General features: G+C 37.0%; 1 protein-coding gene and 1 non-coding gene across 4 annotated transcripts in view; one reads left to right on the top strand and one right to left on the bottom strand.

The window, feature by feature from the left end:
- Nucleotides 1-19,471, top strand: part of LOC136030153 (small ribosomal subunit protein mS39-like) — a 136,211-nt gene that overhangs the window by 50,990 nt on the left and 65,750 nt on the right. Inside the window, exon 13 of one of the 3 annotated variants that reach the window (XM_065708860.1) lies at nt 1,644-1,916. The exons of 1 other annotated variant lie outside the window; for it this stretch is intronic. In XM_065708860.1, the coding sequence (XP_065564932.1) occupies nt 1,644-1,784 (141 nt within the window). In that variant the 3' untranslated portion in view covers nt 1,785-1,916. Of the gene's footprint in view, nt 1-1,643; nt 1,917-19,471 lie in introns of those variants that run through there. One more of the 3 variants, XM_065708861.1, reaches the window with a different exon arrangement.
- Nucleotides 4,878-5,037, bottom strand: LOC136030730 (U1 spliceosomal RNA). Its single transcript, XR_010618351.1, has one exon. It is a non-coding gene; the product is annotated as a U1 spliceosomal RNA (small nuclear RNA).

The following is a 19,471-nucleotide window of genomic DNA, read 5'->3' as shown; positions in this document are numbered from 1 at the left end:
ACCTACCACAGATCACCATCAATAAAAAAAGACACCCAAAACGTAAAAATTACGATAAATAACGGAGTCAAGCTAAAAAAGAGCAGAAACTAACATTAATAGGGCTGACAACCCCCAGTGCCTTCTCAAAGACCAGAACATAATTTGTACTTTGCTGAAAACTAAATAAATTTTAAATGTTTTCACTTTTTTAACTTTAACAAAATAAAAATTATTAAGACTTTAAGGAATAAATATCAGCATGTGTATATTAAAATGTGAATCCACATTTTTGTTTCTTTTCTTTTTTTTCAGTAATTGTAAGTTATGCTCTGGTCGTTTTGAGTTTGGCTCGGTTATTTATTGTCATTTCTGTTCGTTTTGGGCTTCATTTATTTATTTATAGTGACTTGCGGTAGTTTTACGCTCTGAAGATTATTTGTCTTTATTTTTACTCACTTTTGGTTTAATGGTGCTATTTACTTTTCTTTGAAAAACTTATTGTCTGGAAAAAGCTTTTTAAACTAATTCACATAAAAATCCACTTTACTCTTCTCTATTAGAATATTATGGGTGCGCTGTTTTCATACCGTGGTCAATTTTGTCACCAATGATTTGAAAAGTGAATTATGAAAAGAGACACTGAAATCTTTTCGGCTAACCCTTTTTTTTTTACCTCCTAACGTTTGGACGCCACGGACGAATCGTTGAATGCCACAGTTACGGATGTTTCTTGTATATACATAATATACCGTATGGTCAGCTGCTTGGGTTACCTGTACCAGCTACAAGAACAACCCATATATTAGCAGATACAGAGGTGAGGAGGAGTAGGTGGCTTCGAGTCAAGAGAGATGGACGTTTCCTTCCTTTTTCGCTTGAAGAAGCTGTCAAAGAATGTATATAATTGTGTTAACAAGCTGCTTCATATCCTCATCTCGCTCCCAGTGAGTGCTGCGTCTGCCGAACAGAGCTTTTCAACCCGACGAAGATTATAACTTGGCTACGGACACAAATGGAGCAAGCCAGGCTCACCGGCTCAGCTCTTTCCAATATCCATCACTAAATGTATGTCAAGACTGACAAAGTTATTACTCGTTTAGTAAACAGTGGCCCTAGAGCTCAAATTTATTTTGTAAATAAACGTGCTTCATTCAAATCCTGTAGTGTATCACTGTACTTATATTCCAACATATGAAAATTTAAGAAGCAATTTTATGTCTTAGTAAATGTCTTCCTTTGGTTTCATGATCCACCTCAGACATTTACTGGTCTGTAGAAGGATTGACTCCCCCTCCTAAACCAAAGAACTGGATCCACGCCTCATTCAATCTAATCTGCTCATATTTGTTTCAAGAACTAAAGTGTGTGGTTTAAATGGAACCTCTTATGCCGAATTTGAATACATAATGATAATTTGCCCATTGCCCATACTTTTTGAATGATATTTGTTTATGTTTTTGTTCTAAAATTCGGGTGCTTTGGATTGTGGATTTTTATTGACTGGCTTGGGAAAGTTTTACTCCATTTTGCATGATGGATTCAAAAATTTTACCTGGTTTTTATAATCTCCATAGTTTTGTTCTAGTGTTTATTTGAATTACTATGCCCCAAACACCAAAATCCTTAAATATATTTTTTGTCTTAAATCTTTCCTTTTTTAGGCCACAATAAACTATGTGACGCAAATTGGCTATGAAGAAGCTGAAGAGTTGGCAACTTTTGTTGCCAAGAATATCCCTATGGATGAGGCACAAAGAAATAAATTGAATGCTATTACTGGCAAAGATCTTTTTAGTGAATAACAATTATATTTTTTTTAACCAAATTCTTTTCTTGTATAATCTAGGTAAAGTCTTATTTTGGAAAAGGTGAGCGTCTCTTTTTTTTGATAATGCTGATTTACAATTAATAAATGTGTAGTTTTGAAGGTTTCACTTGTTGAATCCACCAGAGCTTATCACTGAGCATGGTAAATGCCTAAGAAAAGTGGTTGGAATTCATTGTCATATTGAAGAAAGCCCTTTATAAGAACTCTTTAAAGACGGTCAAATCAGTCCATTAGTTGTTACCCATTTCGGTTGAACCTGCAAATGCTGCTGTCTTTGTCTCAAGAGTTTCCAAGAGTTTACGAGAGCTTTTTTTTGTGCTGTCAGTCTCTAGTACTACTACTACTAGCAACTCATTGCATCACCAAGTTACCTGAAGCCAACACAGCTGCTTATGCTCCTTCTCCATCCCAGTTCATTCAAAGCTTCACTCTTTACTGTGAAGTTCAATTTCATTTAAAGACTTCCGTAAGATCTCTTCTCACTCCAATCAAGAACGACAACTGCTTTTCGTTTGGGCCCAGGTGGATAGCCAAAAAACATGATCTTTGATAATCGTTCATATTTCATCCGTACAACACAACCTAACCATCTTAACTTTTCGTTCATTATAGTCCTAGAAAGTGGGGTCAAATCCCAGTTTTGTATAGCTTATTGTTTGATATACGGTCAGTAAATTAATCTTGAAAATATTCATCAATTCTTCTCAGCCTTTCTAAGCGCCGATGTTCCGGAACCGGACTGTACTGCTGTAATTACCGTGTCTTCCAATATTCTACTCTTAATACACAGACTGATCTTTCCTATTCTTCAAAACTTTTTTAAATGTGACCCGAAAAAAACGGGGTGCTCCTTGACAATTTTTGTTTTACATCTCTTGCTTCATAAAAAAAGGATAGTTTAAAGTAAAATATATCGATTGAAACCCTAATCACCACTCTACAATCAAGGGCTATTAGTCACTAGCGTTGGAGAATCGGGGCTAGGGGGACCCTGGCCCTCTCACCAAGATTTTTCTGGTACCTTCATTCCTTCTTTTTTACTTTTTTTGAATAAATTTGTCAATTTGGTCAATTATTGGCACCTTTGTCACATTGGACTTCCCCCGAGATTTTGCTATATATCCGCTCCTATATAACCATCCTTTCTACCACAATTTAGTTTGATCTTACTAGCCCTATATAACTAGTACTAGCCCTATATAATAATATAATAATAATAACAATAATTTATTTATAACCCACTGCACATAACAATGTGAGGATTGTAGAGTAACAAGAGAGAAAACAAAATAAACATCAGAAAAGAAAACAAACACATAAAAAAAAGCACATAAGCACAACAAAATAACAGAACAAACAGATGAGAACAAAGGTACAAAGGTACAACACAATAAGTACAACAAAATCAACAAGGAAAAAGGTCAACAGAAGAAACGGATGAGGCCACGATATGGGGTAAGCCGTCGATATGCTTGTGCCGATAACTTGTCATGAAGCTCCTGTAGTTTTGCAGTTACATCGGGCGCTTTGTATTTTTGGATTATTTTCTGATTTCGATACGTAGAGGTTGATAAAGCAGGTATTTCCAGTATTTACTTAGTTTACATAAGTCACTCTTTTTCAGTGGAATGAAGGTCCCAGAAAGATAAAGTACAGAGTGATCACAAAAAACTGAATACAAAAAAACCCGGGCCTTTCGGTTATACTTAGACCGGTTTAAATCGTCTCTTTTCAAATAATATCAAAGGAAAATCTTTAATTCAACCCAAATCATATCAAATCTGTCATTATTTCCCATATAGGGTTAGAACTAGGTACAGCTTGGTGTACTTTTTTACTCAGATTTTTACACCAAACGTCTGTCCCAAGAAGCTACATAAAATTTGGCTAGTCAAGACAATGAGATGTCAGGGGATTTTTTTTTACTGCATCTCATTGTAAAAATTCAAAATACATAGGACTAGCTTTTTTGATTTTGTATTTTCTTTTTTTCTGTTTCTTTGTCTTTTATAAGTCTATCTAAAGAAGCGTTGAATAGGTAAATACCAAGTTCACAATTTTGTTTTTGAGAAACTGAATGGAGTTAAAGAGACAAAATCACTTATCATCTGTAGTACCTAATAGCTGGCAAAAATCTATGTAGGCCTATCTATTTTTTTTTTTTTTTGCTTTCATTAGATACTAAGAAATTGGAGTGCAAAAAGTAAACTTTCATCCTAATCAACCAAGTCACTTGACTCCGCCAGTTGATACCACTGGTATTGACCAATAGCTTCAATTCACGGAAATTAAAGGGGCTAGGTCGTATCCGGTGCACTCCCCCTGGTATTTTGTCTGATACGTTAAAACATAACGCAATGCATTTAAACAAATTTCTGATGCGTTATTTTAACTTTGCTTCAAATATGGAAACTAAAGATGGATGTTTAATCACCCAAGCACAAATTGGGATTGCCAGTTCTGTTTTTGAGCATACTTTTAATAGGAAAAGTCACAATTATATAAAATGGGCACAGTGTTTCCAGGTCCCAACTGCTAACCGTGCCCATAGTCGTATGACTTGCAGGGTATCTCGATACTGGGCAAGCATTCCCCCACTACAAAAGATTATGTTGCTGAGTTAACCCCAATCTCGGTGATCCCAAGGGCCAGCCAATCCGAAGTGCAATGGAAAGGCTCAGCATGGGAGAACCTCCTTCACGATCAAGGCAGCTTCCCAGCCAGGTAAAAACAGGGTTGCCACCAAAACCAAATAACAAGGTTTTTTTTAATCTAAGAGGAGGAATGCAGAAAAATATCTTTTAGGAAAATCCCCCCCCCCCCCCCATTGACGCTACTGGTGCTCATACAGGCACCAGTACTCATAGTGCCATATGAAGCATTTGTTTCATATGGAAACAAATGCTGGATTTTTAATTACCCAAGCAAAAGTTAATACCAACAGATCCGTTTTTGAGCGCACTTTTAATAAGAAAAATAACAATTATACAAAATGGACCCGGTATTCCTAGGTAGTCACCCATTGCAACTGTTCACCGGTCCCAACATCGTATGACACGTAGGATATGTCGAGATTGGGTACGCAGTCCCTCGCTAAAAAAAATTACATTGTTGAGCTAACTTCAATTGGGGTAATCACAGAGGCCAGCCAACCCAAAATGCAATGGAAAGGCTCCCATGGAACCGCCTCCTTCATGAACAAGGTGGCTTCACAGCTAGGTAAAAATAAGGTTGCTACCACAAACAAGAAAAAATCACCAACTTTTCACCAAAAAATCACCAGCATTTTACAAAAATCACCGAAAAATTGGCGGTCAATAATGATAGGCTTTACACCAAAAGACGTGTTGGGCACACTGAGGCAAGACGTCATGTTTTTCAAAGGCCTTCAACTTCTTCAAGAAGGAAGAGAATTTATACAAAAAAAAAGTAATTCCGAACAAAAACTGAAATTATGATCTAAAATCCTATTTTTTGACATAGCTATCATTTAACCTTTCTTTGTCTTTACTCTCCAAGACGATTTGTTTCTGCTTTTGAAACAAATAACCTCAGCACTTCATTTCATTTGTTTATGAGTGTTTTTATTTCCTGTGCCACAGTGTGCATCCTTAATGGTAAACTTTATCTTTGAAAAACCCCTCTCAAATATCGATTTCTTATATATTTGTATTACCTCTGGAAAATAGTCTTGGGTCAAGCCTAAGCTGAAATATCAGAGAAACTGTAATAAATCTTATTCCCCTCGCTCCTTTGACAATATTCCTTCTCTGGTAAATCATCTAAATAATGTGGTTTCGAGGTATCATATAAACAGCCAGCACAAACAGTTTTCATCACTAACTGTTTAACAGCAGTCATTTTGCTAGCCCATAACTTCACGAAATGTACCTGTCAGGGCGCCCCCCTCCTGTGTTAAATTAATTGTTGCTACATGAGTTATTTAATACGTCAGCTCGTGACACCGGAACGACTTCCTAAGACCTACTTTGAATCTTGAAGAATTTTAGGTCTTATGCTATAGTCTATCGTTACGCTAACAGGTTAGATAAGCAGAACAGACATAAAAAAAGAACAAAAAGGACTTTGAATATTTATAGTATCTAAATAGCTATCTGTTACTCCTGTCCTTAAATTGGAATTGAGATGGATGATTTGAGACGAAGCCGAGCTATTTGAAGTACAGAATACTATTTACTACTATTCATTAGCTCCATATTAGGAAGAAATTTATGTTCTTTAAATAACGCAATGGGACATCCAGGGGGGCTGGGGGATGCTGCCCCCACCGATTTTTTCTGGTTTCCTTGTTCCTTCTTTTTTTACTATTTTTTATAATAAATTTGTCGATTTGATCGTTTATTAGCATCTTTATCCCATTTAACCTCCCCCAAGTTTGCTCTAAATCCGCCCCTGAATTAACCATCCTTTTACAATTAGTCAAAACCTTATTTTGACTATGTACTAGTCCTAAATGGAAGTACAAATTATAGACAAGGAAATCAAATTTTTCTATATTCAGATAATATCAAAGCAAAATCCGTAATTAAAATCAAATCACATGAAATCTGTCATTATTTCCCATATAGGGTAGAACTAAAACAATGACATGGCAAGGATTTTTTCTATTACATCTCATTGTAAAAAGTCAAAATATATAGGAATAGCAATTTTTGATTTTGCATTTTCTTTTTTTTGTGTTTCTTTGTCTTTTGTTAGTCTATCTAAAGAAGTCTTGACTAGGTAATTAGAATAAAAGAATAAGAATTAAAATCACCAAGATCACAAATTTTTTTGGCTAATCACGTTTCGAGAAACAGAATGGAGTTAGACAGACATAATCACTTATCATCTTTTGTACCCAATAGCTGGCAAACGTTAATGTATCTATGTAATTTTTCATTTGTTTTGCTTTCATTAGATACTAAGCAATTTGAGTGCAAACAGTAAACTTTCATCTTAATCAACCAAGTCAGTTGACACTGCCAGTTGATAATGCTGGTATTGATCAATAGCTTCAATTCATGGAAACTGAAGGGGTATGTCGTATCCGGTGCCCCCCGTCATGTTTTTTTTCTAATACATTAAAGCATAACACCATGCATTTAAACAAATTTCTGGCGCGTTGTCTTTAATTTTTTTTTACCACCTCCAAAAAATGACGGACACAGCCCTGGGGAGGGGTGGGGACAAAAGAGCATTCTTCATAATCCAGGGAGGGAAAATTTGTTTTTTCAATTTCTTTAACAAAAATACAAAAAAAAACATTTGTCAATGATAATGCCACGACAAGATTTTTTTGAATCCAAGACAAGGAAAGCAGAAAAAAAATTCTTGTAGGAAAATGCCCCCCATTAAAGTTATTGGTAATCATGCATGCTATTTGGTAATAATACAAGTTATATCATGGTATTGTTAAATTTGCTTTAAATATGGAAACAAAGGCTAGATTTTAGTCTCCCAAGCAAAAATTGGGATCGCCCAGATCTGTTTTTGAGTATACTTGAAATAGGAAAAGTGATAATTATACAAAATGGGCCTGGTGTTCCCTGAAGTCACACATCCTAACTGCTGAGTGTACCCAACGTTGTATGACTTACAAGATATGTCGAGACTGGTTACTTAGTCCCTAACAACAGAAAATTACGTTTCCGAGTTGACCCCAATCTGGGTAATCACAAGAGCCAGCCAATCCGAAGTGAAACGAAAAGGATCACCGTAGGAGTGCCTTGTTCAAGATCATGACAGCTTCCCACCCAGGTAAAAAAAAGGGTTGCCACCACGACCAAACAACAAGGTGTTTATAATCTATGAGGGGGAATGGAGAAAAAAAAATAATGTAGGAAAATTCCCTCCCATTGAAGCAACTGCTATTCATACATGCTATTTGGTAATGATACAAGTTATATCGTGACATTGTTAAATTCACTCCAAATATTGAAACAAAAGCAGGATTTTTAACCATCCAAGCTAAAATTATGATCGCCAGACCCTAGTTTTTTGAGAGAGTATACCAGAATATACCCAAGAGTATATTTTTAATAAGAAAAGTGACATTCAAACAAAATGGGCCCAGTGGTCATCCACCTCAACTGCTGACAGGGCCCAACAGTAGTATTGGGTCAACAGGGACTGTAACGCCCGTACCCCGATGGGAGTTGCTAACCCCTTGTACCCTCTCCATCCATACTAGAACACCCATAGGGGGTGTACTAGAGGCAAATCAAGTTACACATCTCACTTACCTGATCTGTCAAGTATCTGGTATTGCGTAGTCATTGATGTTGTCAAAGAAACAATGCAACGAACACTACAACACCCGTAGGGGGTATACTAGAGCCAAATGAAGTTACCTATCCCATGTGTCTGGTCATTGATAGAAGGATGTTTCCTGGAAAAACATTGCATGTCAAAGTCTGGTCTTTGAGGTACGATCATTTGTAAGCCAACTTTAATTTATCGATGAAATACCACATAACACACATAATCCGCTGTATCTTGATGGTTTTAACTGAGTTTTCGGTGATATATATATTTCAATGTCAAGTATTTGATATAAAAGAATTAGAAGTGACCCAATTTATTAGCATTACATAAAGTGAGCTCTATCAATCAAGATGTTGAATGAAAGGAATTTTTATGAGGACTGTAATATACATGAGGTTCATAATTGATGTATATTTGTCGTATTTATAGTAGACGGAAACTGTTTTTCACACAGTTTTGAACTGCCAAAAGACATTTACAGTCCATTTAGTTTCCGAATTATATGCATATAATCATTAGTTGTAAAAAATACCCTCCCTACTAGCCATTTTTGGACTATTGGATTCAATCCAAGGAGTATTTTCAACCAGGTCCTTTGGGGGACGGTAAAGAGCAATGTCAAACCGAAAAAGGGTATTTAACGAACTGTATGTGTTTGTCTATCATGTATAATCCTTAGTTTAAAAAAAAACACCCCTCTCTAATACACATTCTTGAACTATTGAATTTAATCCACGGAAGGTTTTTGAGCCTGGATGTCCAAGGGACGGTAAAGAATAATATCAAAACTAAAAAGTGAATAAACACTGGCTTCGGATGGTTTACGAGCTTATCCCTTTAGGCGAATCTATTTGTTGTTTTTTCTGAAATTCTTTTTGGAACTTAGTATTTTTTTGGGGACTTTTAATTTTTTTTATTTGATATAAAAGAATTGGAATTGGCCTAAGTTAGTATTACATAGAGTTAGCTTGATCATTCAACATGTCTAATAGAATGAATTTTAATGAGGACTCTCGAAGTTCGTAATCTGTGTATTTTGTAGTATGCTTAATAGAATGGGACCGTTTCTTATACAGTTTCGGTTTATCAAAAGATACCTACAATCCATTTAGTTACCAAATTGTTTGTATATAATCATTAGTTTAAAAAAAACATCTCCCTACCAGCCATTCTTGAACTATTGAATTCAATTTATGGAATGTTTTGAACCTGGACTTCCAGGGGACAGCAAATAGTAATATCAAAACTAAAAAGAGTATTCACCAATATTTATGTTTTGCTATATCATGTATAATCATTAATTTTAGAAAATACCATTCCCTTCTACCTATTCTTGAACCCTTAAATTCAACCCATGGATTTTTTTGAACCTGGACCTCCAGGGAACATTAAAAGACAATATAAAAACTAAAAAGCACATAAAAACTACCTTTGGGTGGTCTACGAGCCTAGCCCTTAAGTCGAATCTTATTTATTTTTTATTCTGAACATTTGTTTTAACTTAGAATTTTTGGTGCCTATAATATTTTTATTTAATAAAAAAAAAATCAAAATTAGCCCAAGCTATTATCATTACATAAAGTAAGCTTAATCAATCAATATGTCTTACAAAAAGAATTTTGATGAAGATGGTAATAGGGGACTGGTGACTGGTTGGTATACTTTTTTTAAAGAATTTTTTACACCAAATCCACGTCCTAAGTAGCTAAATAGCGACCCGCTAGCTAAAACAAGGACATGGAAGGAATTTTTCTACTGCATCTTGGTGTAAAAAGTCAAAATACATAATACTAGCTTTTTTTATTTGTATTTTCTGTTTTTTTTCTTTTTCTTTTTTCTTTATTAGTCGATCTAATGAAATCTTGACTAGGTACATGCTAAGATCACAATTTTTTTTTATTAATCTCATTTTGAAAAACAGAATGGATTTAGAAAGATATAATCAATTATCATTTGTTGTACCCAAGAGATGGCAAAAATTTTTGTATCTAAGTAAATTTTTTTGCTTTCATTATATACTAAGCAATTACAGTGCAAACAGTAAACTTTCATCCTAATCAACCAAGTCACTTGACTCCGCTAGTTAATACCATTGGTATTAATCGATAGCTTCAATTCACAGAAATTAAAGGGGCTAGGTCGAGCCATATAAGAACTTAAAAGAGCATTTACCGAATTGAATATGTTTGGAAAAAGAATGGGCTTGGAGGGAGGCTGGCTGCTTTCCAATTGCTTTTGATTCTTAAAAACGGCGCTAGAAATTTCAACTTCTAATCAAATAGCTCCTTTTGAAGTTTTTACAACATCTCATTTTATAGGCTGCAAGGTGCCGTGGTCAGAAATAAAAACTGCTGTTTGATTTGGCATCGTTATTATGTTGCTTATGGTTTCTGGCCTTTGCGAGTTTTAATTATTGTTCGAGTTTATTTATGCATTGTTACATGTTCTATGGACTATTTTGAATGAAATAGCAGTCTCACGATGTTAATCAGATAAGTTTGAGAGTAAGAGGGTGTCCAGGAGAGGAAGGCCTTGCTGCCCTTTTACCACTTTTGAGTCTTAAAAGGGATATAGAACGTTCAATTTCCAATCAAATGAATCTCTTCTATAGATTATACAAACTCCTTTTCCTTAGAAACCATTATATGCCCTCGGGACATAACTTTCAGCCCTTGCTCCTAAGTTCTTGGAGGTCAAGTCACCTCCAAAAGCCTTGTTATATGATATTTGGTCTATTTTTGGAACAAAATGGCTTTCTCAAAATTTCTGTTGGACGGGGAAAGAAGGAGGTGGAGAGAGGGTAGTTACCCTTCGTTCAGTTTTAAGTCTTAAAAATGCCACCAGAACTCAAATGAGCCTCGTCCGAAGTTTTTTTACGATCACACCTCCCATAAGAATATTTCATGCTAATAACTTTAGCTCTTGCCCAGAAGGCTAATTGGGGTGGGAGGGGGGGGGGGTAGTCATACCGAACATATAATTACTGGACCTTTCAACTATGGTGAACAAAATGGCTATCTCAAAATTTGATTGAAAGATAGGGGGACATAATAGGAACGATGGCACGTGGCAGGCGGTGTCTAGATGGAGAGTGTCTTTTGGGGAAATTTTTTCTGTACGAAGGTTTGTTTTTGCATTATTTGCCAAACGGAAATATAATGCTCCTCTCCTGTGCTCAAGAGGTTCCATCTTGGCCTTATTTAGAGGGAGAGAGTATGGCACCTTAGCGTCTTCTAAAATTATTCTCAGGGCAATTTTTTGAATGGATTCATTTTTTTCTGATTAATCATGGGAGATGCCAGGATGCCAAACTGGACAGCATATTCAAGATACAGGCGGACAAAACAAGCATAGATCCTTAAAGAATGGGAAGGGGGGACTTTAAATTTATTCAAGAGCTTAAGGAGAGACATGGACTCATCAGCTGTATGTGCTATATCTTTAACGTGAATATCCCACTTTAAATTGGAGGAAATTGTCACCCTCGGCAATTTAAAGGAAAATACAGAAATATATGGGGGGGGGAGGATAGGTTTGAGGAAACGGGATGAAGTCTTAAAGAAAATATTGGCACCATCATAAATATTGAGCGGTTTACTCTCATGTCTAAGACCGCAGCGTCATCTGTGATATCATTGCGGATTCTCATAGAGTTGCTTACTAAGTTTTGGTAGCAGTTTTCAACAACCGTTAGGTCATCCACAAATTTCAATCTATTGGGAAATTCCTTATCGAGGCTATTAATCAAAACTGAAAAAAAGAGAGGACCTTGGAGAGTACCTTGGGGTACTCCATTGTGGACAGGGAGGGGACTAGAATAGTGATTCTGACATTTGACTACCTGTGATCTATTTGGTAAAAAGAAGGAAACCAATTTAAATAGGAAAGAATCAATATTGAAATCAGTCACAAGTTTCTCAACTAAAATATTATGGTTAGTAAGGTCAAATGCCTTTTGAAGGTCAATGGCAATTAAATTTAGCCAGCAATCAAGTTTTTCGAGAATTTTTCCAATTGAGTCGATTAGAAAAACAAGGTAATGGGAAGTAGAAGTTAATTTGATTTTTCCGAATTGCCTCAGGTAAGTAAAAGGTAAGATTTTTCCTTTAGACAATCTGCAAAGAGTCCTTCATGTAGCTCAGAGAATATAGGAGTGAGCAAAATAGTATAAACACCTTCAAAACCAGGTTTTCAAATCTTTCTTTGTCAAGGGGACTATGAAACCCTGTTGCCAGGAATGCCTATATTGGCCAGACTGAGTAATCTCATTGAAAGTGACAGACAAGGGCCTTGAGAGAAAGTCACTGAAAGCACTAATAAGAGGAAACGGGATATCTAAAGGACAAACACTTGTTTTTTGCAGTTTACAAGTTCTTTTTTCGATCTCAAACAGAGTTATGGAGGGGAAAGTAGGGGGGAGAACATCAGTAGGTGATTGATAAGACAATGCCGGAAGGCTCTGGACGATAGAATTAAGGTTATTAGAAGATTATTAGAAGTAACTTCTGGGGATTCAGGTAGGATAAAATCAAGCTGGTCTAGACTCCTACCATACAACTTTTTTAACTCGGAATACCAATTTTTTTGGTTTATTGGTAAGTAATTATTTGACCTTATTCTTGTAGTAGGATCAGGCAGATTTACGCATTTCATTTTTAATTACTTTTCTTTGTTTATTAGCTTCATCCACTTTATCATTTCTGAGAAGGTTCAATTTTTTCTAATTAGCGCTTTTATAGGTTGATTAGTGAATGGTTTATCACCGGAGCACTTTTTAAATCTTTTTTCTCGGAAAGAAATTATATATTTATCCTTTAGCTCTTTGTGACAGGTAGTGATTTTTTTCATTAGGATCATGCAAAGTATATATATCAGACCAATCCTCAGTACTCAGCCACGTTCCAAAAGAAAGAAGACCAGCATTTTGAAATGGGCGGAAAGAGCCATAAGTTGTTGAGAATTTATGCTCAAAATTAAAAGAGGGGGACAGGAGGATAGTAAAATGATAAGTCCCACTCAATGGAAGCAAAGCTGAAAGGGGACTGTAAAATTATTCAGATTATCTAGTGTTTTCTATAGTTTTTGGTATTATAACTATTTGTTTAACTTTTAGATAGGAGCAAATTGAATTCGTCTGAAGTTCATTGGCGTCATCAACCACAAAAAGTCCGACGGCTGGGTACTTAGATATAACACAATCAGCGCTAGTCTGTAACTGCTGGAAAAATTTGCGTTTTGCATCAATATTTTGCTTTGGCGAGTAATAAAAGACAGCTATTGCACCAATATTATAGGAAAGGGGGAGTACTTTAAGTCTAGTACTAAGCCAAAGAGTTTCATCATACTCAGATAAATTAGAAACAGGAATAGTTTTAGGAAAAAGGTTGCATTTAGTAAAAAACATGACTGCACCTCCTTTTTTTCAAAGTTTGTGATCCAAAGGGCAGAGCTTGATAAATTCTGAATAATTTGACAAACCAAGAGACCTTTGGTCATGAGACTGTTCTTCTGTAATAGCTATAACGTCAATTTTTTATTCTGATAGCACCTGGAGTTAAGAAACTTTTTCAAAATTAGGGCTTTTGGCGTTAATGATTAAAAATTTTGGAAATTTAAAGCGACTGGGGAAACATAACTGTGGTTGAGTTTCAGTAATACTTCAGGTGGGTTTTAAATTTGGGTTCTAGGATGGTGCAGATAATTTTTGGGGTGGAAAATTTATTACAGGATAAGTTTCGCATCTAAAAACGCTCAAACCAGAGTCGCATTGGTAGGGTAACCACGGGGAATAAAATGGAAATGATGCGGGATCTGTTTCCAGGTGATACGAGAAGAAGTCAAATTGGGACTGTTCTTTATAGTGAGAGATTGTAAGGCTGGATGATGCTGGGAAAGGGAATCAGGGTAGAAGGTGTCTGAGAAGGGAGGGATCAGGTTTATTTTGGCAGAAGACGGATGGAGGTCAGAACCAAATATTAAATTCTTGGACGCACGGAGAGGATTTATGTCTATGGGATGTGGATTTTGGGAGGGGTATGAGTAAGAGTAGATTTGGGGATAGTCCGAATTGGGTAAAATGAACTGAGGGGTTGAATTGACCGGGCACACATACGTACCCGGGACGGAGGAGCCTTTCGAGGGACGGATTCCTGGGGTTTGCGTCTCTGTACGGCTATGTAGAGGGATAAGACTGGAAGTCCACTGGAACACGACCCAGGGGATGAGGGGATCGTGAATGCTTTCGGTGTCGCCCTACAAAAGGTTATATTTTAAACCTACCCTCTGCCACTGGTAATACATGACCAAAACAACACGATTTGTCAATAAAAGCTAAAACAGGAAAAAGGCCAACATGGTCAAAACTGGACTTATCGGACATACAAATACCTAAAATAAGATTACGACACATATGAAAAACTTGCACTACTGACAAAACTTACGGAGACAATTAATAAAATGGTTAAATATCACATTTTTTCCTGCTTACTCATGCGTTTTCTTTCATTTCATTTTTCACATGTTTCTCAAAAACAATTACTATATCATCATCTGCATATGCTTTAGCAATAACCTTGTTAGTCCTTAAAAACAGTGTCGTTGTCACCTTTTGATTTCAGATTACAACCAGAAGTCAGTAAGCTACTTGTGTATTTGAGAACCTGTTCAGTTTATTTCGTTCATAAATAAATGGTTTAGTTTCAACATTTTTTCTTGACAATTCCGGTCAGTGGCACTGCTAATAACCTGGTTTGACATTAGTTTGACTACACTTGGCCTTTCGAATGAATTTGGAAAGGCCAGATTAACATTTTTAATTTTTATATATTCATTTGATTTGATTCATTAATTTTTGGGTTTGTCTTCCTAGGTTGAAAAGAAGAAGAAATGTCGGAAAAATTGAAGATATCCAGTTGGGGAGGAATATGATTGTTTTTGTATTGCAAATAGGGGGTCAGTAACATTAGATGAAATGTACCTTAATGTTTCTTCCAGTCTGTCTTTTAATTTCAAAAGCCACTACGTAGGCTCTGGCTTAAGAATTTCAAGATTAGTAGAGCAGATTTCGGCCTGGCAAGCAAAATCTTCAACACAGGTTTTGGATGCGTTATATTATCACTGGTAGGACATAAGCAGGATTCGGTCTGAACAGATACCTCATATAAGTAGTTTTTTAGTTCTCCATTTGTGGTGTCAAAAGTAGAGGATGGGCGGACCGTAAAAATAGCGGTGCCCTCAGTCTGACAAGCAACTTCAAGAGGGTGGGACGTCATTTCATGCTGGAGGTAGGGAGAAGTTGGAATCAACTCCTGTAAGAGGGGGGAGGGGGTAACTATGATATAAGTTCCTTTAGGATAAAAGCATCCTAGCTCTTTAATTTGGAGAATGGGGGTGAGAGGTGAAGGTAAAACAGATGAGTTTAAAGAATTTACCTTTATGGTTAAAATTTTCTTGGAGGAGCAGTCTGGACAACACCAGCTCTCACTCCAATTAGCTGCATCAATTTTGGCATGCTTTTCCACTCTTTCAAATTCAAATTCAAATTCAAATTCATTTTATTTAAAAAACATTCGACGGACAGAGCCGATTATTAGTTTTTATTGTCATACACACACAAAAATTCGTCGACAAGTCAAAATTAACATTCACAAAATTAATAATATATACAATTAACAATAATAATTGTCACATACACACGAAAATAAGTCAACAAATATACACAAAATTATAATAATACAATTAACAACAATAATCCGGATTAAAAAGTCGATCCAGCATTAAACAACTTAACAAACGAGGGCACAAAACTAAGCTCATAACGAGCATGTGACACAGTCACAGGTTGAAGTTTTGGTACAGGCTCTGCAACGGCCCTGAGTGGCCTTACCCGTGCCGGTTGATGTTGGGGAGGAAGGATATTTCGGTGTATAGGGCTGGACAAAATTTTATTACCAAAGGATAGGGCTAGTTTTAAACGACGAGATTGAAGGGTTTGAAGTTGAAACTGATTAAGGAGGGATATGTACGGTATTTTTGGGGCTTTTGAGATTACTAGGAGGGCACGGTATTGCACCCTCTCAACCCGGTCCGACTGTTCCCTAGTTAGCCCGAAATGCCATACAGGGCAACAGTATTCAAGTGTGGAACGTATAAAAGAGAAATAGATGCGTAGGAGGTGTGGTGCAGGGATTCCATGGCGAGCCAACAACTTTAGAGACCTGATAGCCAAATTAGCTTTTTTTAACATGCCATCAACATGTTTATTCCACTTCAGATCTGAAGTGATATGAACGCCGAGCAGTTTAATTTCGGTCACGTGACTGGCGCTGGGAATAGGTGGATTAAAAACTGGCGCAGATTTTAAAAAAGAAAATGTTAAAATTACAGATTTATCAAAGTTGACAGTCATTTTGTCCACCTTTGCCTCTTGACATATATCTTTCATTAATGAACCTGCTCTGCTTGGTAGGTTTTTCCGACAACATTCAATGAGCGACAGATCGTCGACATACTTCCAGCGATCGTCCAGTGTTGTTGCCAAATCATTTATTATGACAAGAAACAAAAGTGGTCCCAAGAGGGTACCTTGGGGAACTCCACAAAAAATGGGCAGTGGGTCGGAGTAGGTGGACTTATATTTTGTCCGTTGACATCTACCAGAAAGAAAACTAGCAATTAAACGTACAAGGAATGAATCTACACCTAGTCCAAGAAGTTTTTTTACAAGAATTTTGTGGCAAATTAAATCAAAAGCTTTTCTTAGATCTATTGCAATAAGATTAATCCAAGAATCTGGTTCATCGAGTTTTTGCAAAATACTGTCAATTATACTTACTAAGTAATGAGATGTAGATGTGTTTGGCATATTTCCAAACTGCCTTGGATCAATTTTGTCCAGAATACGGTCTTTCAGCCATGCTGCAACAAAACTTTCATACACTTTGCTAAAAATGGGTGTCATAGTGATCGGTCGGACACCCGAAAAATCATTGGGCGCATCTTTTTTTGGTATTGGTGTATTGAACCCATTTTTCCAAATTGATGGATACTCACCTGTTTTTGTCACCTGATTAAAAAGGAGTGTTAGGGGGCCACTAAGATAATCTGGAAATGCTTTGATGAGATCAATGGGAATATCTACAGGGGTAATGCTTGTTCTTTTAAGCCTTTTTAATTTGAAAAACACCTGGGACTCTGATATCAAAGGGAAATCAAAAGACTCAGGAGGAGGGGTGGGTATTCCCACGCTCAGCAAAGGCGGGAGGGATTGCACAATGTTACCCAGATGTTTATTAAGGGAGTTGGCTGTTACGACGTCATCTTCATCAATGCCAAAATCGACTCCTTTTTCCACCTTGCCCGTCATCCTTTTGATTCGGTTGTACCACTGGCTTGGTTTGGACTCGAACAGATGATTAACTTTACGTTCTACATATTTGTTCGCGTGTTTTCGAGTGACTTTTCTTAGTTTGTTTTTCAACCTGTTGGCTTGTTGGGTATTACCATGACGGAAAAGCCATCTCTTTTCCATTACCATTTTCTTAACTTCTTGTGTAATATATGGTCGATCTGACGAGAAACGTTTTGTTGACTTCTCAGGAAAACAGGCCTTGTAATTATGAAGCAAAGCTTCTTGGAAAATAGTAGCTTTTTCGTTGCTACTTTTAGCATCTTGGAATTTTTCCCATTTCTCGCAGCTTAACCATTGGCCAAAAGTCAGAAGTCCCTCACTTGTGATTGGTCGACTGATAGTTACAGTTGTAGTGTAATCGATTTTAATGGAACAGGTGGGGTTAAGTTCAAGAGAAAAGTGGTAACTTCCTCCAATTGGAGCCCCGGTCGTAGGTATGTTGTAAAATTCGTGCATATTTGTGGAAATTCGGTCAAGGGAGGTGCCACCTTTGGTTGTGGGAAAATTGACGAGCTGCTTCAGGCCAATTCCGGCGTCCAGGTGATGGAGCTTTAATTCATTGGCATCGCCCATCATGAAAATTCCGCATGATGGGTATTTGCCCAAAACAAAATCCGAACTGAGTTGTAGCTTTTCTACGAATGCTTGGCGGTATTCACTCGTCTGACCCGGCGAGTAATAATACACGCAGAGAGCAATACCAGTGAATTTCCGGGGGAGACGTCGTGGTTTTAGAATGACCCACATTATTTCGTCGTACTCAGTTAAAAAAGGGACATCAAGTCTAGCTGCTTTAAAAATTTCATGGGCATAAATAAGAACTCCGCCACCTTTTTTCCCCAGTGGATGGTCATCAGGTCGTATTTTTATAAACTCATCAAAACCACCTATTTTCAGGAGTTCTGGGTTTTGTCGATGAACTTCAGAAACCATTAGGACAGATGCCTTTGTTGCCTGAGCTAGACTTTCTAACTCAGCCACTTTATCAAAATTTAAACTTTCAGCATTTGCGTAAATAAACCTAGGGAAGGAAAAAACATCAGAATTATAATACTTTACCTTAGTGGTGTTTGATGTTCTTGTTGTAGGTCTTTGTAAGAATATGTTATTTCCCTGGTGGGTGAGGCTGTCATCAGGATTACCCATACCAACCAGGGGCTCAAATTTATTCAGTACTGGAATTTCGGCTGAAACGAAAGAAATTGTGTCCTCGCCATTGGGGGCTGTGAGGGTGGACAGGAGGGGGGAGGTACGGGGATTTGAAACACTGTCGGGGGGCTCGGGGACGTTATCTTTTGTGGGGGGTAGAAAAGTTGATGCTGCTGAGGTAGCGGATCCGGGAAAAACATTCCGACCGACCGAGAAGGCGCAACACACGCTTGGTTGGGGGTATGTTGATGTACGGGAGGGATTGTTGGTAAGGGGGGCCACGGAGGTCCGCAAAAGGTGTAATCGCGATGTTTTTGAATTCGTAACCCCCGTCCAATTAAGTTTTTTGATGCCGGGTTCGGATCCAGAAAAGTATTTTCCTGTCGATTGATGTGACTGGACCTACGTCTTTTTGATGTACCGCAACACGCATGCGCGAAAACACATTCTTTTTCCGTACATGATAAAACACAACATAAATCAACGTGGTCAAAATTACACTCATTATTACTGCAAGTTTTCGAAATAAAGCGTGGACATATATGTAAAAAACGACACTTTTTTCTGTGCTTACAGAAACCACTTTCATTAAAATACCGACATATCTTGTTAAATTTGGGAGCCTCTTTCACAAAAAACCTGCATATAATATTACATCCTTTACTGGTTAAGGGCTTGCGCTTAACTTTTTGTTGCACTATTTTCTCGAAAACAATTAACGGTTCATCTTCAGTCGGTTGAATGTTACGAAACTTATTCTCGTCAGTTAACCTTACGTCAGCTAATTTAACACTTTCCTGAATCTCGTTATCGAGGGTCATTCTCACACTGCATGC

This window comes from Artemia franciscana, chromosome 8 (genome assembly GCF_032884065.1).
Source record: "Artemia franciscana chromosome 8, ASM3288406v1, whole genome shotgun sequence".
Taxonomy (NCBI): domain Eukaryota; kingdom Metazoa; phylum Arthropoda; class Branchiopoda; order Anostraca; family Artemiidae; genus Artemia; species Artemia franciscana.
The sequence above is the reverse complement of the archived record's forward strand: the minus strand, read 5'-3'. Positions and strand labels throughout refer to the sequence as shown.